Source organism: Nycticebus coucang, chromosome 11 (assembly GCF_027406575.1).
Source record: "Nycticebus coucang isolate mNycCou1 chromosome 11, mNycCou1.pri, whole genome shotgun sequence".
Lineage (NCBI taxonomy): Eukaryota > Metazoa > Chordata > Mammalia > Primates > Lorisidae > Nycticebus > Nycticebus coucang.
The window spans coordinates 43,061,463-43,083,618 of NC_069790.1; the positions used below are offsets into that span (position 1 = coordinate 43,061,463).

General features: G+C 36.5%; 1 protein-coding gene across 1 annotated transcript in view; it reads right to left on the bottom strand.

The window, feature by feature from the left end:
* Positions 1-22,156, bottom strand: part of BZW2 (basic leucine zipper and W2 domains 2) — a 55,223-nt gene that overhangs the window by 31,152 nt on the left and 1,915 nt on the right. The window contains exon 2 of the mRNA XM_053608955.1: positions 6,254-6,318. Within this exon, the coding sequence (XP_053464930.1) occupies positions 6,254-6,311 (58 nt within the window). The 5' untranslated portion in view covers positions 6,312-6,318. The remainder of the gene's footprint in view (positions 1-6,253; positions 6,319-22,156) is intronic.

Sequence of the window (22,156 nt, forward strand, 5' to 3'; positions counted from 1 at the left end):
GGATACACCCAACATTTCAGAAGAAAAAAATATATATCCTAAGTATCTTTAGAGAGCTAAGTGAAGATATTACATGTAAAAGGAGAGGAGGAGAAGGAGGGATGAGGAAAGAGAACTCTAAAAAAATATTTCATGAATAAAAGAGTTTTGGGGGAAATGAAAAATAGGATATAGAAAAGCCAAAAACTCAAGGGAGGAATTAAAAGGGAAAGTTGAGAATATCTCTCAGAAACTAGAAAAAAAGGCCAAAATCCTCAAAAACTGTAACAAAAAGAGAAAGGGCAGATCAGTCAAATATCCAAAAGTTATGATTAAAAGACAGAATGAAAAAAATAAAGGATATTATTTTTTAAATTTCAATAAAATTTCACAGATTTGAAGGATGTGCATTTCTAAATAAATGGCTGTCTGGTCACCCAGTACAATGACTGAAAGTAGATCCACCCAAAGTACCTTCATTATAGTGAAATTGCAGAATTCTGGAAACAAAGCAACTGTCTAAGGTTTCTGAGGCAAAAAAAAAAAAAAATACCAAAAATGACATATAAAGTATCAAGAAACAGAGGGGAGGCACCTGTGGCTCAAAGGAGTAGGGCGCCAGCCTCATATGCTGGAGGTGACGGGTTCAAACCCAGCCCCGGCCAAAAAAAAAACTGCAAAAAAAAAAAAAAGAAACACAATAACATTGAATTACCCAACAAAAATGCCAGAAGCTAGAAGTTCAGAATTCTGAGGGAAAAGAGTTACCACCTTAGAATTCAACTTAGCTAAACTTCTAGTCAGGGTAAGGGAAGAAAATAGCACTTTGATAATAGCAAAAGCAAATTTTAAGCAATTCAGGTTGACTGCTGTACACCTGGCCAAGACAGCAACCTGACCAGGAGAGAGTTGTTCAATATAATAAAATAATATGATATGATTCTGCTTTTAACCTCTTTTAAAGTCTTTCCTTGTTCCTGGACTGGCCTCCTGTCCTTCCTTATGGGCCCTTACACACGTTAAAAAAGAAAAAAAATATTTAAAAAATGATATGATATAAGAATTCCTTTATTACTACCATTTCAAGAACTCCAAAAGTGTTTAGAGATTTAGAGATTTATACAACTACAAAAGGAAAGGTTAAGATTGGGTAGTTTTAAGGTGCAAAAAAAAAAAAATGGCAAAACAAAAAGATAAATTATTAAATCTATTAAATTCAGAGACAATAAAGTGATATTCAGAAAAAGAAATCAAGTAACTGCCTGTGAACAGCATGCCAAAGTCACAACCATATACAAGTTGTGGACCCTGGCCTCGATGAAATTGTGATAGAATGAAGGACTAGAGGACAGGAAGCATGCAGGTGGGAGGACGGTGACAAAGAGCAAGCATCCTCACCTTCCACAGGGGTAAGTGCATACTTAATATCTCCCATAGAAAAAGCAAGAAATCGTCACACTGTGTGCACGCAGAACTTTGATAAAATTTAAAACTGAATTTAAAACCACACAATAACTGCTTACTTTGTACAGGCTGACTATTTGTAGCAGTCTAACAGAAGGGATGGATTGTGAGTGGTTCCCACCAGTGACATCAGCGTCAGAACCAGAGAAGAAGGGCATGCCTGGTACCAGTCAGAGTCACGCAGCATACCATAAAGGCTTCCATAAATTAACTGGAACAATATTCATCATGAACAAGAGATAAAAAGTCCTTTTGATGCTTTAAGCAAAACATTATACAGCCAAGAATATGCAAATGTTGGTTGTGGAAAAAGTATAATTAGAGTTTTGTTGTGTAGAGGGGGAAAGAATTCTAGAGGAATATATTTTGTGGAGCTGGAGGAGAGGGTAACTGTGTCTCTATACAAGAGGAGTCCATTGGCAAGCAAGGAAAACTTCACCTCCTACGCAGGGTCTCTGACTAAAGGGTAATTCTCTTTCCCTCTTGGAGAAAGACATTTTCTTTCCTATAACATGAGATTAGAAGTAAAATGACCACAAGCTGTTTATTAAGTCTTGTGACCAGCTTCCAAAATCAACTGCAGCCATCCCCTCAAGGGCACTCCAACATGCTTTGAGTCAGGTGGTAGAAAAGATTATGATGATTTCAAAATTACAAACAAAGGTATTAGGAAATATAAATTGGTAAATATGGAAAATTCCAGACTATGCCAAGAATCCATGCAGAGGACTTTGTTTCGAATTTAACAGACAACTTAAAAAGCTATTTTTTATCATCTCATTATAATTTTCCAAAAGAATTGCCAAGAAAGAGAAAAAGGAAGATAGCATATCATAGCCAGGGATATTTCAACAGAAAGTAATAAGGTGTTAGATCAAAATGACCACTTACAGCTTGGGAATGCTAAAAAGTTATAGCAGCATAATTAGAATTAATAATTCTTGTAGAGAGTGAAAAAAAACCTCCCACCTGCTAAGACTAAGTGTCCATTAACAGGAATAGAAAATCCTTGTACAAGAATATGGCAAGAACACTAAGTGAAGCTCAGGAAACAAGGCAGTAATTTACATAAAGATTCCTAATAATCCAGAACAAGGGCATGTGACGATTGTGTTTTATTTGAGGAGAGTCTAGCAGATTCACTAAGAAAATTCTACTGAAAATATGACATTGAGTTTCTATTTGGCAATCCAAAGTGGTTGAATATCATTTGAGCCTCAATTTTATGTGGTGTTCATGAATTGCAAATGTAACCCTGAAGGGTTCGTCAATTAGATTTTGTACTGATGTACAGAAACAAGCCAATTACTGACACTTTAATATGCCTATACCATATCTAACTTGCTTACATAGAACTATAGTAACTGGTTAACACTGCATTTTTCCAACCTGTTAATGAAGTGAAAACAACATAACTATATCCCTTTATAAATGTTACCAAGGTTACAGTAAATGAATTAGAAATGTCACGTACCTATACACTCCCACATTTACATATATATTTCAAGATGTAGGGGGAAGATGGGAGGGGGAGGGTAATTGATGGGACCACACCTATGGTGCACCTTACAAGGGTACATGTGAAACTTACTAAATGCAGAATATAAATGTCTTAACACAATAACTAAGAAAATGCCACGAAGGCTATGTTAACTAGTTGGATGAAAATATGTCAAATTGTATATAAAACCAGCACATTGTACCCCATGACTGCATTAATGTACACAGCTATGATTTAATAAAAAAATAAAAAAATAAAAAGATGTAAAGGTTTAATCAATGATAGAGTTGAGCAGAGGGACTGCCCAAAATGAGCAGACCCACCCAAATAGAATGTGCCCACTCCCACCCTTCCGACAGATGTCCCACCCAGGAAAGGGAAGGTGCCAACCCCCGCCCTTCCAACCTTTAAAATCCCCATTCACCATTACTCACATACTGACTTCCTTCTTGAACTCAGGTCACCAGCCCCCAAGTGGAAATAAAACCCATGTTGCCCACACAGAACCTGGACTCCGTTTCCTTTCATTCACTATCGGAATGATTTTTTATTTTTGGCCTTTGACCTCTCACTCAATTATTTACTATCATAATTTACCATAAATCTAACAGTGATTTAAAACCAACACCACAGGGCTCAAGCCTGAGGCAGAAACTTTGAGTACAGGGTTACTCGGAGAGCTGCAACTTGGCCATTTTTTCTCTCCTATTTTCACTAATTTTAATCCAATTTCTATAAAAAACATACAGAAAGTCCAGTTCAGTCATCAAATATTTCATTTAGCAAAGCCTAACATTGGCGTATGGGAGAAATTTTCATCCTGTCAGGTGCCCAGGAGCTGCACTAGAAAACATAATATCTTAGGAAAATATGTTGTAAATAAGATGTGAATATTTCATAAAGGAAAAGAGAGCCTGGATGGAGTTCTCATAGCATGTCCTATAATGGTGATGCGGTATTTAATGTTAAACAGTAAGAAATACATCATTATATGTACTAACTTGGCATGCAAGAGCCTTAGCTTTGCTAGGAAATAGTTTTAAAGTCATGACAGATGTTCAGAAAATAGCCTATCAAAATGACCTTGAAACCCCCAGTAGTTTTTTTCCTCAGCTCTACAAAACTGTGAATCAATTATTTGAAGTCAGCCCCTTTATAACAGCAAAGAAAAGCCACGGCATGATAAATTGTCAGGAGGCAACTCCCGACTATGAAGAGCAGAAAATGAGGTTGACTCAATTTTTTCTTCCCCCAATCAGCAGATGGGCAAAATGGCTCAAGTGTGGCTTAAGCTCCCAACAGACCTGAGTTACATAAATGCACATCAACTAAAAAATAATATATATTTCTCAGTAGCTCCCCCTGAATACTCCAACAGTACAGTCTTGATCACCAAAGGAATCAGAGGCAAACCTGTTCAGAATGAGAGAAAACCTTTCCGGTTCTAAACTGAAGACAGCTGGGTGAGGGCCAGTTTGTTCCTTGAGTCACATCTGCTGTTGTGCAACACATTCTTGGGCCCTTTCTTGCTCTCAACTCAGTTACAGTGAATCAGCGTCACACTAAGAAAGCCACTTGAGCTGGAGATCCAGGTCTGAGATTAACACTTCCCTCAGCAGACAGGCAGTGGAAAACCTTTCTGGCCTCACAGTTGGGCACATATTAACTATTACCACATTCCTAGGGCCCACAATACCTAAACCGTAAATAGGTTTTTGAACTACACTGTTTACGAAGTCCTTTTGAAATCATCCACGTCATTTTCCTCTAAACACTGCTCTAAACAATGGGACAATGAATGCATGGTGATTAGCACCTTTTGTTTGATATCTGCTTTCAAATTTCAACGGGGGAAATGGCATGGGGACACAATTGGCAAGACTAAGATGAGGACTCATCAGGGAGGTGGCTCAGGCTTTATTTGTTATCCTTATTCACCTTAGGGGGATGGAGCCAGGAAAGGAAACAATTGACAAAGGAAAGTGTAAGACAGAAAGAAACACTGCACAAATTTTGGTTGCTCTTAAATTTTTTTTAATTTTCATTTTTCTGTGTGCGAACTTGAAGCTTTCCTGCAGGTAACATATAATTAAATTCAGTCTTAGCTAGTAACTGTAGCAAACTTTTTTTTTTCTTTCTACATGACTTGCTACTTAAGTGGACACAGCATTGGCAAGAGAAAGAGGCTACAGGTAGCTGCTGGCATGTACAAGTGGGTTATATATCAAACAATTTAGTACTCAAAGATCATAGGATTATGATCAATAGCATATTAAATATTAATATCACTTAAATATTTTTCAGTCACTCCTTTCAATGTTATTAATTCACATCATGTTTCCTCGGTGAAAAAGTTTCCCTGGCCAGGCGCGGTGGCTCACACCTGTAACCCCAGCACTTGGGAGGTCAAGGCGGGCAGATCGCCTAAGCTCAGGAGTTCAAGACCAGCCTGAGCTAAGAGCCATACCCTGTCTCTCAAAATAGCTGGGCGTTATGGTAGGCATCTGTAGTCCCAGCTACTTGAGAGGTTGTGGCAAGAGAATCGCTTGAGCCTAAGAGTTTGAGGTTGCTGTGAGCTAAGATGCCACAGCACTTTACCAAGGGTAACCAAGTGAGACTCTATCTCAAAAAAAAAAAAAAGAAAGAAAAAGTTTCCCTATTGAGTTTCAGTTCAAGTATTCTTTTATCCAAGAGAAACTCTATATAATTATGCAAAACTGACTAAATACAAAATCATGTTTAAAATGATTATACAGAAAGGACAGTAAGATGAACATTATATAAAAAGCAGAAGTCACACAAATAGAAATTGTCCCAGTCATCAAACTGGATAACAATATAAGTGTCTCTCCACAATATGGATGTTTGAAAATGCCATGAGTTTTAAGGGCATTTAGGGCAGTAGATTTCACTTCCTAATTTCACTTTCTCAAAACAAAGAAAGTAACAACCAAACACAACTGCTGATGTCAAAACCAGTAAAGTTTACCAACTGCCTTTATAACTTCACATAGAGTAAGACAACATAAATAGATACAATGATTCCCATTTTGTAAATAGACACATAGCTCAGGCAAGATAATCTGATGTCTTGTCCAACATCAAATACCCAAGTAACTAAAAATTCTAAGACTCAAATGCAGAAGTTCAGATTCTACATTCAGAGCTCCAATTAGTGGAATTAGTGAGGTTAGGTGAAAACAGAAATCATTCAAATTCTTCTCCAATTTCATATTTTGATTAGAATTTTAAACACCCCCCCCCCCCCCACACACACACGCTCATAGCCACACACCCAAAGCAACCTACCCCTTTTCCGAGTTTTGAACCTCTGGCCTGTTAGCACTGGCTTCTGATGCTTATTCATAAAATTTCTGAAAACAAAACAAAAAAAGATTATGTATTTTTTCAAACAAGCAGTTCATATGAAAAATATATGGCTGATAAACATATGCTCGACCTTACCCCTAAGGAAATATAATTTTTAAACTGAGATCTAATTTAGAAAATCAGACTAGTAAAAATTTTTAAGTTTCCCAACACTGAGTGTTGGAAAGGACATAGAAAAAGCAACCAGACATCAGCGTTGGCATTAAAGGTTGGACTCCATGAAATGCTTCTGGGAAGCATTTGGTAAGAATCTGGAAATATTTATAAAATCTTGGTCTAGTTAAGAGAATTTATCCTGCACTTAGACCCAAACAAGAACGCAAATATACTTGCTTCCGGGTATGTGGAGTAGGACTGAGTTGCAACATTTTGGGTTTATGAAAAAATGAAGTGAAATGTCCCTGAATATGAATCTGTACAATTTAGCCGCCAAATGGAATAAATACTTCTAAGGCTTATGCCAGAATGAATTATATCTAACCATGTTACCTTGCTGACCCTCACCACCTCTCTGATTACCTATGTATATTCAACACACACCTCTTTCCATCACTGAATTCCAGACACACTGTCCTCTGTTTTTCTTACAACGGGCAAGGCAAAGTCCAGTTTCTCAGGCTTGGTACCGTGTGTCTCTTTTGGGAAGGAACCTCCTAGCTGTCAGTCACATGGCTGACTTCCTGCCTTCATTCAAATGCCTCCTTTTCAGAGAGGCCTTCCCTAATCATCCTCATAAAGTTGGCCCCTGTCACCCTCTCTCCCTACCTAGCTTTATTTTTCTTCAGAGGCGTTAGCAGTACCTGACATTTTATTATTTATTTATTTATTTGCAGTTTGGGGCCAGGGCTGGGTTTGAACCCGCCACCTCCAGCATATGGGGCAGCACTCTACTCCTTTGAGCCACAGGCGCCACCCCTGACATTTTATTATTATCTGGTTGTGGCCTATTTCCCCCATGAAGGTATGACCTCCAAAGGGATAGGGACCTCTTAGGTTTTACTTCAGGTTGTATCCTTAGCACCTCAATAGTGAGCAAAGTATGAGCGTTTAGTAAATATTTGTCAAATAAGCTGCTGCACTGACAGAGATGAGTTTTAAGCCAACCTCGAAAGCACGTTGAAGGAAAGAATGTTAAATATTTGGTTTAAAAGGCCATGCACGTATGATTTTCTATGCAAGAGAAATTTAAGAGGGATACAAGAAACTGTTAACAAGTTTAAAAAAAGATTTTTTTTTTTTGCCTCAGTGGATGGGGATCGGGGCACTTTATATTCTTCTACTATATTTAATATACAAGGAGACATATAATAAAATATCTTTTTAAAAAATTGTAAAATCTACTCCACAAGACTTTTTAACAACTGAGAATAAGCTTGTAGGCATAAATATTATAAACTGAAAATATGTACATTGCTTAGATTATGCTGGTCAAACATTTCAGATAATGTGCATTTTTTTAAAGACATTATCACCTACCAAAGCTTTTAGAAATCGATCTGAAAATGTCTAGATTTCATCAATTACTTACATCATCAAACAATCAATATAGTCTTCAAGTACCTTATTTAATTACTTTCTACAGGTTTTAATTTATGTATCAAATCTTCCTTCCCACTCTATAAAGAAGAGAAGCATGTAGCTTATCATTGAAAACTTCAAATTGATGATTATTTCAAAAGTGAAAATAATTAAAAATAAAATAAGCACAGGAAGTAATTTATTGTATGATTTGAGTAGATGAAATTTTTTTATCAATCCTATAAAGTAAAATGAACTTCATACATCATGGTTTGAGATACACAGGTCATTAAGTCAGAATCCATGTCCTCAAGGAACCCAGTGGGAGGGATAAAATCCAAATATTTGCAATACAATGTGATAGCTGAAACAATAGACTTTCAGACTAGAAGGAGGGTAGAGAAAGTAATTGTTTGTTCTTTGTGTATTGTGCTGTAGCCACAAACTGAAATAGTTAACAAATGCTATAAACTTAACCAATGAAATCCCACTTCTTTTGATGGATGGTGGAAATAGAGTGTTTAACACATTATTTTTATTCACTGCAAAACTTTTATTCAGGAAGCTCCCTGTTGGCATTTTTTTAGCACTCATCATGATCAGCAAATATTTCACTGGTGCCAAAGTGATGGTGATATATGGAGGTGTCTCGCTCATGGTCTCTCTACCACCCCAATACAATAAATATCACACAAAATGTATTTTTATATTAGCAAAAAGAAAAACAAAATCTGTCAAGATCTTAGCTCCTGTACCATAATGCAGTAACAAAAATAGAGCTCAGCTCGCCTGCAACTTCTCTAGCAGGTGAACATGTAAGCAAAGAATCACTCTCTGCCAAAGATGTTTTTATTTACTTATTTATTTATTTTTATTTGTTTGGTTTTTTTTTTTTTTTTAGGGTCTCATTATGTTACCAGGCCATCCTTCAACTCCTGAGCTCAGGTGATCCTCCTGCATCAGCTTCCCTAGCAGATGAAGCTAAAGATGTTTTTATTTTGTAAATTTAAAAAATTGTGAAGTGTAAGCCCCTGTAAAACTTTTATTTTGGGGTTTAGAATACAAATTCTTGGAATTCCCTAATTATTTACCTTTGCACCTTGTTTCTATTTTTTCTGTTTATTAAGAATTATCACCAAATGTAGCATATTTTCAAAACCTTTGGCTTTTATACTTAGTTCACTTCTAAGCACAAAAGTTTCCTTCACAGCCCCATTACGTATTCTTATTTTTCACACTCTCCATATATTCCATGTAGAAAATAACAACATGCAACCACAAAAATGTACTCCAAGATTTTGATATAAGTAATACCAAGAAATGAAATAAACAAGAACAAAGAAAAAACTCACCCACTGGTAGTGAAGACTAAATGAAGATAATCTGCTTACAGAGAGTATCTATCCTTTAGCTGTTACTATTTGGGGCAGAGGCTTGGCTTTCTTCTAAATTTAGCTCTTCACGCTACATTATAATCTGCTGCACTGAGGGTCAGTCTTTATAAGGTACTCTGTGAGCTCTTACAAAAGCCCTGCCCTAAGATAAGCAAGGTCATTTCGGATAAGAAACTGCCAGCTTAAAATTGAGAAAATAACAAAGTGTAGCAAAGGCAGTTCTATCAGGCCACTGTCAAAAGGTAACTTTTAGTGCATTGTACTACACTTTCCAACTTAAAATCAATTAATGAAAAATACCTAAGTTAAAAAAAGTTAAAAACTATAAGCCAAGCACAGACCATGAGCACATGTCCCACCAAATGGAACAATTTCAAGATTTAAAATGTATTAAAAATTATAGATAAAACGGTAACAGAATGGATCTAAGCATTTCACATGTCACTAAGAGATAACATTTCTTGGGACACATCACAAGATAAAAGAGGACTATAAAATACTAAAATGATCCAATCAATCAAAATTTAGAAGGTTGATGCTCTGTTAATGATTTGAACACTTTTGAATAAATCCCTATTTAATAAGTCCAAATTGAAAGGTTAAATTGAAAAGTTTTTCAGTCTAAAATGTTAGTCATATTTCACCCTACCTCACTTTACTAACCTTCTAATGTTCCCTTTGCAGATTACATCACCTAACTCCCAACCAGACTCCAGGCCCAAGTGCAACCATGGGCCCTCAGCATGGATGGATCTCCTGGCACCTGGGTACTAAGCCTTCCCACTGTCCTTCCTATCTTAAATGGATTGACACTTTGTATGCTGACTGTTCAGTCTTAGCCAATATTTTTCTTTTAGTTCTCTCTCACCATGAGAAAAGAAATGATCTACCAGAGGACTTACTTCTAATTGTCCCTACAAGAGAATGACTGTTCTTGCCTAGTAATTCCAGGTTTGGTCTTACACTCTATTTTTTGACCCATACTCTGGTTTACCCCATCTTTGAACTATGATAACCTGCCTTTTAGAACACGCTGTACTACTAGTATATGCTGTGCATATAATAGCTCTACTGTTCCAACAATCTTAACTTTATGAACATATATGCTCTAAAGTAGAGGTCACATTCTTCTGCAAAAAAAACAAAAGGAAAGTATTTTAGTCTTTGTGAGCTTTAAGGTTTCTGTTGATACCTAATTCTGCTATTACAGTCTGAAAGCAGCCGTGGACAATATTAAGTAAATGGTCATGGCTAGATTCCAATAAAACTTTATTAAGAAAACAAGTAGTGGGCCAGAATGAGCTCTCAAGTTAGGTAGCTGGTAAACTCCTATCCTAGCGCTTGCATCCAATAGAACTGTGATAATGGAAATATTCTATATCTGGTAGTTATTAATGAGCCCTAGGAATGTGGCTAATGTGACTAAGGAACTAAATGTTTAATTTTATTTCATTTTTATTCATTAAAATTTCAACTTAAATAGCCAGTGCTGCTAATGGCTACATACTGAGCAATGCAGTTTTAAAGTGATCCTTATGGATCAAAACACTTACATTGATGAAAAAGGTAGCACTAGATCTAAATAGAAATTTTCAAATTAATATTTTTAAAACTTCAAAATTGTGTGCTTAGAGTAGGAAGAAAAGAAAAAAAGTACCACATGTTAAAAATTGGCTCTAAGAGATTAAACGATTAACACTCCAAAGCAATAAACTAAATATATGCCTATAATAGCATTATAAAATTTGTTGCCCAGAATAACATTAGCTTGTTTAATATCCTTTTCATGGTTTTGGAAACTAACATGTTCTTGTACTCAAAATCACCCTGTCCCTACAAAAAGCTAAATTATTATATCTCCAAACAAATTCTATGAACATTGTAGCATTTATACTTGAAAAAATTAAAATTTGAAATAAGAGATAATCTAGTTAAAAAATGTTTCTAAACAAAATCAAATATTCCTTTCTTTAATACAAAAATATTTTTTATACTCATGTCCCCTCCATTCTTATAATATCATTAATATTATAGGCACAATGATATAGTTTTGTCTTAATGTTTCAAAACTATTTTACACCATAAACTTATTAGTATTCCTATCTGAGTTGTGAATGCTGGTTTTCTGTTTCCTTTTAAACAAATATAAATATTCCAAAAATTACATTTTAAATATCCATCTATAACCTTGTCATAGGAACAAATTAAGACAACTATAAATGCTACTTATTTTATTTCTACTTATTTCTAAAAAGTTTCAAGTATAAATTAACTCCCAAAATACTTCAACTGTACTCATCAATTTATGATCTCTATTTAACCAGCCTCCCGAGTAGCTGGGGCTACAGGTACCCACCACAATGACTAGCTAGGTATTCTATTTTTAGTGGGCTCTCTCTCTTGCTCAAGCTGGTCTCAAACTCCTAAGCTCAAGCAATCACCCGCCTCAGCCTCCCAGAGTGCTAGGATTACAAACATGAGCCCCTTTCTCATGGCTAATGTCGAATTTTAGAAAAACCAAATTTATCACCAAGTAAGTGGATTGCCATATCTCTAAAATACAGACTGGGCACAGTGGCTCATACCTATAAGCCTAGCATGTTGGGAGGCCAAGGCAGGAGGATCACTTGAGGCCAAGAATTCAAGAGTTTGAGACCAGCCTGTGTAACATAGCAAGACCCCTATCTCTACAAAAAATAGAAAATTAGCTGCCCAGGGTGGTGCAAGTCTATAGTCCCAGCTACTCAGGAAGCTAAGACAAGAGGATCACTTGAGCCTGGAAGATTGAGGTTACAGTGAGCTATGGGGATGCCACTGTACTCCAGCTAGGTCAACAGTGAAAGACCCTATCTCCAAAAACAAATTAAAAAATTAAATTTTTGAAAAGCACAATTAGACTATACAAAATAAATGTTTTCCATAGCTTTTGACACTAATACTTATTTCCACAATTTTATATCCTCTGATATTTAGGGCAATGGTAGAAAGTAGGGACGATCACAGGTTTTAAGAAGCGAGGCAGAAAAAGAGGAAACTGATCAATAATAGACAAACTGTTCATACTTTAGGTTAGGAAACTGCAGTAATGGGGCGGGGGGGAAGGCAAAAAAGAAAGGGGAATTTTAAAAAGCGAGATGTGACTGAAAATGCAATTGTCTAATTTTTATGATTTGGATAAAAACAATACACTATGTAGACACAGCAAAATGCCAAATTCTACAGACATGATGTGATCTTAGCTACAGAAAAAACACCAGCACTCAACAGTGGTCAACATGAGTAGTGGGTTTAAGGGGACATTCTATTTCTCTTATCTATACCTATACATATTTTCTATAATATAAATAGACGCACATATAACTTTTATAATTAAAAAATCATATATAGTTAAGTGAAAGAAATTTTAACCTGTTGAAGTTCAAACTAATTTCAAAAGAGTTGCAAGCAATAATACTTATGCATAAAAAAGAAGGGACCAAGTTCTAAATATCATTCCCTATCATCCAAGTTTCCTTGGACAAATGGCTGATTCCAAGGTTGGAGCAGGGAAGAAATACCATGATTCTGGGACATCTTGTGTCAGAAAATACAAAGTGTTTTTAAAAAATCAAAATAGATCAAAACAACATAGAAGCCATCCTGAGGGCAATACCACTGGTCTAGGCTTGAACAATTTGAGTACCAAAATAATTAAGGATAGCAATATCACACTGCAAAAACCCATTTATGCTTATAAATTTATGCTCTTTTTAAAGGAAACAAATTTTTCATTACAGAAGGACAGGGAACTAACTGGGAAGAAAGGAAAGATTGATTTTCTTTCAGTAGAATGCCATCTAATGGAGAAGAAAACATGGAATCAGAAAATCACCTTTTGCAACCATCACATCCAGAATTAATGCAAAAATCATCAATGCATGCTAAATCTATAAGGACAAATGTGTGTGTGTGTTGTGTTGAGAGATGCTTGATGAGCAACAGGACACCTATAGCCCCTCAAACCATTTTCACATAAATCACAAAATGATAAATTTTATTTATTTATTTTTGAGGTAGAGTCTTGCTCTGTCACCTCCAATAGAGTACAGTGGCATGACCACAGCTTATTGTAACTGGGGCTCAAGTGATCTTCTTGCCTCAGCCTCCTGAGTAGTTGGGACTGTAGGCATGCACTACCATACCTGGCTAATTTTTTCTATTTTTGGTAGAAACAGGGTTTACTTCTTACTTCAAGCTTGAACTCGGGATCTTAAGCAATCCTCCCATCTCAGCCTCTCAGAATGTTAGGTATAGGCATGAGCTACCTCTCTTGGAAAGAATTTATTTTTAAAAATGCCCTTACTGCTGTATCAGCGTGTGTGGGGGGGGGCAGGGGGGTTTGATCCTCCAATAGGGGCTGCATACCCTACTAAATGTTTGTAGTTCAGGTATAAGCTCCCAAAGAACCCCTTCTTCACACCAGGCCCTGCCTTTATTAGTCCTGCCACGGTATTATTTTTCTACATTACAGTCTTATTGAGGAGAGATGCAGCAGCATTAAAAAATGAAACTGAATATTATTAAAGATTACCATGATGAAAAGAACGAAGTCAACAGTAAAACAACCCAAATAGGATGGGTTGAGGTTGTGAAGATGTGAGGTGTGTGTAAAATAGGATGTGAGGTTGAGGTTTTATTAATAAAAAAAAAAAAGATAGCTCCTGCTAAATCAAAACTAGTACCTAAAAGAAAAGCTGTAATTCCTGAACATATAAGGTTTTTTTAAAGTTTTAATGAAATAACATATCACTGATATACAAACCAAAACCATAATAAACAATTACATCATCCCAGTTAGAATGACTATTCTCAAAAACATAAAATACAAAATAACAAATGCTGTCAAGGATGAAGAGAAAGGGGAACTCTTATGCACTGTTACTGGAAATGCAAATTAACACAGCCAAATGGACTATAGTATGAAGCTTCCTCAAAAAATTAGAAGTAAAACTACTGGCCGGGTGTGGTGCCTCACATCTGTAATCCTAGCCTTCTGGGAGGCTGAGGTGGGTGGATCCCTTGAGTTCAGAAGTTCCAAACCAGCTGAGTAAGAGAGTGAGACCCTGTTTCTACTAAAAATAGAAAAATTAGCTGGGCATTATGGCAGGCACCTGTGGTCTGAGCTACTTACGAAGCTGAGGCAAGAGGATCACTTAAACCCAAGAGTTTGAGGTTGCTGTGAGCTATAATGACATCATGGCACTCAACCCCAGGGTGACAGAGTAAGAGTAAGTCTCAAAAAAAAAAAAAAAATAGAACTACCACATAATGCAACAATCCCATTATTGGGTATATACAACATATGCATAGGGAATGATATATCCACAATCCCATGTTTACCGCAGCACTATTCACAATAGTGAAGACGAAATCAACCTAAGTGTCCATTGTTGGATGAATAAACAAATTGTGACATATATACACAATGGAATACTATTCAGCCATAAAAAAGAATGAAATCCTGTCATTTGTGACATGAATCAACCTAGAGGACATTATGGTAAGTGCAATAAGCTGAGCACAGAAGGGCAAATACATTATCTCACATATGTAGTATCTAAAGAAAGTCCATCTCACAGAAGTAGAACAGAGGTTATCAGAGGCTGCAGAGAACAGGAGGGAAGGAAACCTGGGGAGAGGTGGCCAACAGGTACAAAGTTACAGTCATGGAAGAGAAAAAAGTTATGATGTTCTACTGCCCAGCAGGGTGACTACAGTCAGTAAAAGTGTATTGCACACTTCAAAAGAACTGGATTGAGTGTTCTCGCCATAGAGAAACAACAAGTGTTTGAGGTGATGAGTAAGCTAATGACTCTGATTTGATCATCACACTACATATGTTCAAGACACCACACTGTGCCCTAAATATGTATGATTATTATGTGTCGATTTAAAAATCTATTTAAAAATATGTGGCTCAATGGAGTAAGGCACCAGCCCCATATGCTGGAGGTGGCGAGTTCAAACCCAGCCCTGGCCAAAAGCTGCAAAAAAAAATATCATTTTTTCCACATTTATTTTTGAAATATATCTATTTAACCAACACTTTAAGTACAAAATGTCAGATAGTAACTTAGTTGATTAAAAACATGTATTCCAGAAATTACCCAGCAAAGCGATGTCTTCCTTCAATAAAGGACAATGATAAACTAAATGCGTAGTGCTGTCATTTAACAAAACTCTTTTTAATTAACAGATTTATGAAACTCTTTTAAAAAAGAATTTTCCCCAGAGTCTCCAGGACATTTTGATTCCTCTCAAAGATGAGAAATTTCATTGTTTGATAGAAGATTTAATTTTAGAGAATCTGAGATAATTCAGAGTCTAATCTGCTGAAAAAAAGTAGGTGCCCATTCTGAAGCTAGCTGGTGTGTCTGATCATATCACATCCCGCAACATACATACTCTTTTTATGCATAATATGTTTATAACAAAACACTGAAAAGAAACAAAAAAAGTAGGTGCTCAATCTGAGTAATAACAGCACTATAAAGCAATATGTCTGATTTTCAAATATGCCATTTAAAGGAAACACTTTCATTTTATTGAGACAGAATCTCACTCTGTCACCCTGGGTAGAGTGCCATGGCATCATTGTAGCTCACAGAAACCTCAAATTCTTAGGCTTGAGGCACCAACAACGATGCCTGGCTAGTTTTCCTATTTTTAGTAAAGACAGGGTCTCGCTCTTGCTCAGGCTGGTCAAGCTCTTGAGCTTTAAGCTTAGAAAAAAAAAAATGAGATGGTCTCTATATTCTTTTATTTTAATTAGCATTTTTAAAACTATAAATACACTGATGGCAAAAAGTTACACCTGCTTCTCAACCTTTCATTGATTACATCATGTCCTAGCCCTACTCCATGGAATAACTTAAACCCTTTAACACTATCTTATGCAACCTTTTAGAAAGTGTCTATGCATTTGAGATTTTCACCTACATTGAAAGGCAAAGGTAACATTTAGTAAAAAGTCTCATCTGTAATGCTCTTACCTCCATAAAAGTGCTTTTTCATTGTCAAATAGGTGAACTGATGTTGAACCTTACACAGTAAAGAAGAAAGATGATTTTGACGAGATTGACTTTGCACCTGGAGCTATGCAGCTGAAGGACAGTGTATACAACAGCCGCCTCCCTAACCAAGATGAGGAAAACCAGGAGATGAAAATCAGCAAGGAGTGGAGATTTACCTTCCAGAGAGCACATCAGTTTAATGAGGCCTGACAAATGCAGAACTGATGTGAGTGTTTGTGACCATTAGTTCAAACGAGAAGTCAGAGTATAAGTTATTACAGTAAGAGGTACTGAAGTGTGTTCTTCTCTTTAGAGGATTTCAATCAAGAAGAAGAAAATAGAATCTCCTGAAAAAAACGAGAACAAGAATGCCCTACACTAGTAACCAGTGGGAGAGTTTTGCTTTGGAGCAATTGCTTAAAAAACGTAGGAATGGACCTTTGGGAAGCTCAAAGGTGGTGGTGGGCATCAGTCCAAACATTTGCTTACTTATTAGTTCTCTCAACCAAGAAACCTCTGCTCTCAACCTCCCAGAAAGGGATCTGCCCAAGTCCGTCTAGCAGGTGAAGAAGCTTTATCGGAAGGGCTTCATGGGCACACGCACACACAAAGTTACTTTCCACACACATGCCTATTACACAATGAGAACACAGATCGGATAGAAAACCTAGATTAGGGCTTAATGGGGCACAGTACACGATGATACGGAATGGTACTTCTTGACACAACTTTATACTAGTAGACCATACAAACTTAAAGTAGTAGTAACAAAAAAAGAACCAGTAGGCGGGGTGTGGTTGCACACTCCCAGAAGCTGCACTCCTGTGGTCAAGGTAGGAGGATCACTTGAGCTCAAGAGTTCAAGACCAGCCTGAGCAAGAGCAGACCCTGTCTCTACTAAAAATAAAAAAGTTTAGCTGGGTGTTATGGCAGGTGTCTACTGTCCCAGCTACTCGAGAGGCAAGAGGATCACCTCAGCCCAAGAGTTTGAGGTTGCTGTGAGCTAGGCTGATTCCATGGCACTCTAGCCTGGGAGACAGGGTGAGACTCTGTCTGAAAAAATAAAATAAAATCAAAACCAGTACAGAGCTACACACTCAATTACACTTTTAAAATATATATATATAAATGTAGAGAATCATTCATTTATTTGTTTACCAAATATTACCATGCCTTGTACTAGTCGATAGAGATGCAACAGGGACCAAATTAGACAAGTTTCATGGTGCTCACTTTTTACTTGTTGGAGCCTTGTTTCCAGCATTGCACAATATGGCAGTGCAAACATTGGTAATGTCCAGTATGTTAAAATACATCACAGGATGCATTTGATTGTAGTTGTGTCTGTTATTGTTTTAATAGTGAAATGTGTTTCTTTATTTACTAACTTATAATGGACATCCACAAGAAATAGAACAGTTTGAATACCATGCATCTAACCCAGGCCCTCCACTAACCGACAGTTGAGGTTCCGACACGTCAAACCACTTGGCTGACTGAGGTCATGCATTCCATTTGGGAAGATCAAAGATTCTTGCTCATCTGAAGCTTACACATAAGGAAGAGTCAGGGCTAGGACCTGATCCACTGTCCACTTAGTGTACTTTCCAGGGAGTCAAAAGCTCTTGTAATATCTCAGAGAGTTATTTATCTGATTCTCAAAGGCAGCTTTTTCATTATTTGCCTCATAGATTTTATAGTTTAGAATTAGATAAAGTAGAGCATAAATATTAATTGAAAGTTGAGTTCAGCATTTCGATAAACTGAGTTAGCATATGTTACCTCTGAAATGCCAAACAGTTCTCCCTAGAGTTCTCAGAAAAGAAAAAAATTACGTTGAGAGAGAAAATTTAAAACAAATTCTACTGATCGGGGATATTCAAATATTAAAAAATTTATGACACCATGACCTCTAGCATTAGAGGATCCAGGTTTTGAAATTGTTTCTCCCAGAGGTTCGTCTCTCACAAAAACACAATCTTCACACTCCCAACGCCGGCATTGCATCCTTTCCCTCTGGCTAACAGTTTCCTCTGCACCATCAACCCAGGGCTCTCCTTCCTGTTTATAATAGCCATATTCTGTTACCTTGCACGCTGAGAAAAACCTAGGTTAACCTCTGTTTTCTTTTTTTTTTCTTAGAAATGATGATAAATCCAGGAAGCGATCCAAGTTAGTCTGCAAAGCATTAAAGTCCTCTGTGTGACGACAAAAAGGACAGGATGACAACAGAATATCATAAAATATACACCCAATGGCAGCTTATGATATATTCTCTGCGTTGCCATGTGCTCTGTCCCTTATTACCACTCATGTCTGCCCCAGGACTTCTCTTAAGATTTATTTTGAAGTCCTTAAAAATAACAGTACATCTAACAATTAGATTTTTTACAGTCCTCATCTAGCATAAAAATAAGTTGTGATATGAAAAGTAAAAATATAATTCCACACCTCACACAAATTTGTTATTATTGTCTTTCTACTATAATATTACTGTTTCCAGAATGAAGATAAATAAAAGTTCAAAGGATTATACTACCTTTAGTATTGACATTGAGCTTCATTCTTTCTTATATTACCACTATACTTTTCTTTCTTTTTTTGACACACACTTACAAAAAAAAAAAAGGAAAAAACATCTAATGCTAAAAGTCAAGAAAGAATAATGAAGACTTTGAATCTTTGGCATCTGACAAAGAATGGTTTATTTAGTGAGTTACCTAAACCTTTATTTTCAAAATAGATAGTTTACAAATACGACTATCTAAACATTTTTGGCACTCTTCACTCAATCTATGCCAAATTTGGAACAGGCCAAATCATTCCACTTGGCACCTAAAGATGCTTGACGGAAAGATACTTGCTAAAGAGATCCGTGGCCTCAGAACAGACCTCAGAGCGTCTAGGCCTTAAAAGCATTTTTGCATATGACCTGCTAATGTGGGGAGACTTTATTTTAATTAAACATTCTTTAAAAATCCCTCAAAATTTTTTTAGGATTTGTTTGACACATTATAAAAGATATTTAATATATCTGAAGTCTAATAAAAGAGATTTTAAAAAATCAAGAAAAACAAGTTATGAAATTGGCCTACTCAGAAAGTAGGTGTCCAAATAAGCATTCAGTGAGGTAAAGCCTGAGTAAAAGCCTAGCAGGCACACCCGAGGGCTGAGTCTGACCCTGATTTTTCTCTATCAGTAGACTTTGCCCCCACAATGGCTCACAGCAGCTTTGGTGCTCTTCTTTTTTGGGAATGTCTTCTGAGTTGATTTATGAGACACAGCAGAAAATCAGTGTCTCCATTCACATCTTGATTTTCTCAGTTTAAGCTAAATATATTTGTACCCGTTCTTTAGATTTGTCTGCAAATTACTTTGTCAGTTTCCAGAGAAGAAGAAGATTAACTGCCAGTAAGATATTCATAAGTCTGTGCCACAAGCACTGAGTAATGCCACCTACCTTTTAGTTTTGTGGAGAAGTTAAAATATGATATAAAGTGTTTATGGAAATGCATTGTTCACAAGACAGTCCCTTGCAGATTTAGGTGTAACTACTTTAACACTTAAATGAATAATTGCATGAGCTAAATTCCAAGGACACTGAAAAGAACATTTATATGCATATTACTTTTTTATGTTGTGTTTTAAAAAAAAAAACCAAGACAACAATTTCTTAGAGGCTACAATACTTCCAAACTTGCCTTTTAAATACTTCATTATGAAAAATTTCAAACATATCCAAAAGTAGAGAGAACAATATAATCAAGCCAGTGTACTCATCACTGAACTTCAACCAGTAACAATAGTCATTTTATCTCATTTATATTCTTACTCAGTCCCTGTTCCCCTGTCACAGAATTGTATTAAAGCAAATCTCACATGCCATATCATTCTCTCCTTAAATAATTCAGTACTTATCTCTAAAAGATAAGGATCTTGTGAAAATATACCCATACTATCATTTCAAACCTAAAAGAAACTGAACTTCCTTAATATCATCAAATATCCAGTCAAGGAACATAATCAAGCTAAGAAAAGAAGACAAATATCAAGGAAAACAGTATCCTGAAAGATAGAATACTCAAAAATAAACTATTCCCTTGCAACATAATGGGAAATAACATTATCTTAATGCTGAGAGCCGGAGATCAGGGGCTTTAATGGGGAAATTAAGAGTTATGGGCATATGAACTATTTTTTTCTTAGTCAATAGCATCATGAGAATGTTAAGAACCTTGAGATGCAAAACATTTAATGACTTTCTGCCCCTGTTTATGGTTATGTGTGTTTAGTGCCACATCACCTCACATTGCCAGGAAGGATTAGTCAAATAGGAAAACAAATCCACCCAAAAATAACTTAGAGATCAAACTGAATTCAACTCAGCACGTACTGAGCACTTACTAGGCGTAAGACACAGGGTTAGATCTTGAGAAACAAGAGTAAATTTGACCTAGTTAATTAATAGCCTAGAAAGAGAAGGGCCAGATTATGAATAATAATAATTATAACAGAATGTGATGAGAACAATGTTTGTTTTAGGCATTTTCATGGAGTTCCAAATGAAGCAAAGATGTCAACTTGGAGGGAGGTAAGAGAGGAATGGCTAAGATCCATAGGATAAGAAAGAAGGGAAGGATGACAAAATTGGTACCAGCAGCCTTGTTGTCTGTCAACAAAGATTTTACTTATGACCCTGTGTTTACTACTGTCTATATTCCCTTCACTGGGTAGATGGGAGAAGTGATGAAGAAAAGAGGTTTTATTTAAAGTTTCCGGGAAGTGGAGCAGTTCATCAGATCCAGGGAGCTCAGGGAAGAGGGAAGGAAGGTCATTCCAGGAAAAGAAGAGCAGGAACAAAGGGGTGGAAAGTACAGGCAGGTTAGGGAACAGCAGAGTGGTGACCTGTGAGCCCAGTGAGTGGGAGGATCTGGCTGCCTGGAAATGCCTCCGGAGACCACAAGATGGACTGGAGCCTCCTAAGCCCAACCTAGACCTCTGTTCTGTGGGCAGCACAGAACCATTCACAGGATGACGGATGCTCTGTGTTCCTTAAATTCGCTGGATGGAAAGAGGTATGAGAGAGAAGCAGGGCACCCAGGAATTCACTGCAATAGATCAAGGGTAGGAGTAGAAAGGAGATGAGAGGACACATATTTCAGACATCTTGTTATTTTTTAAAAAGATAAAGAAACAGAAAAGAGCATCACACGACACAACAGTGTTTTAGAATGCAACCATTCCTATTAAAAGTAGTAGAAATATACGTGGAACGTATAAGCAAAAGATCTTAGGAAGGATATGAAAAAATCATCAGTTGCAGGGCTTGGAGAAGAGACTGGGAAAAGGTGGGAGACTCTGTACTTTGGCATGCTGAACATGGATGTATTACCTATTAGCTAGTCAAAATATATAATTCCCCTTTTATTGCCGGGTATACAGGCAGACAATAGGGAAAAGAGAAAACTAATCTAAGTTCTTGTTCTGGCTATGAGACTTACTTCCCAACTGTGGGGTTGTGGGCAAATTAATTAACTTCCCTTAGTTTCTGTTCCCCTATTTGCAGAAATGGGGATAACATTGGCTAATTCCTGGGTTGTTACAACAATAATTGAAATAACACAACCCAAAGTATCTGGTAGAATATGTGGCACAGAGCAAATGCTCAATATGTAGATGCTATTTTATTCTCAATAAAACTTCTTTGATGTGAATACATTTTAATATGCTCGTTAGCTAATCTTATTCCTACATTAAATATTTACACTGCACAAAAGTAATTAATGTAATCCATCTGATGAACACTATCTGTTCTAAAAACATGCGTGTTCCTAGAAATTTAACCTGAATATTTTATT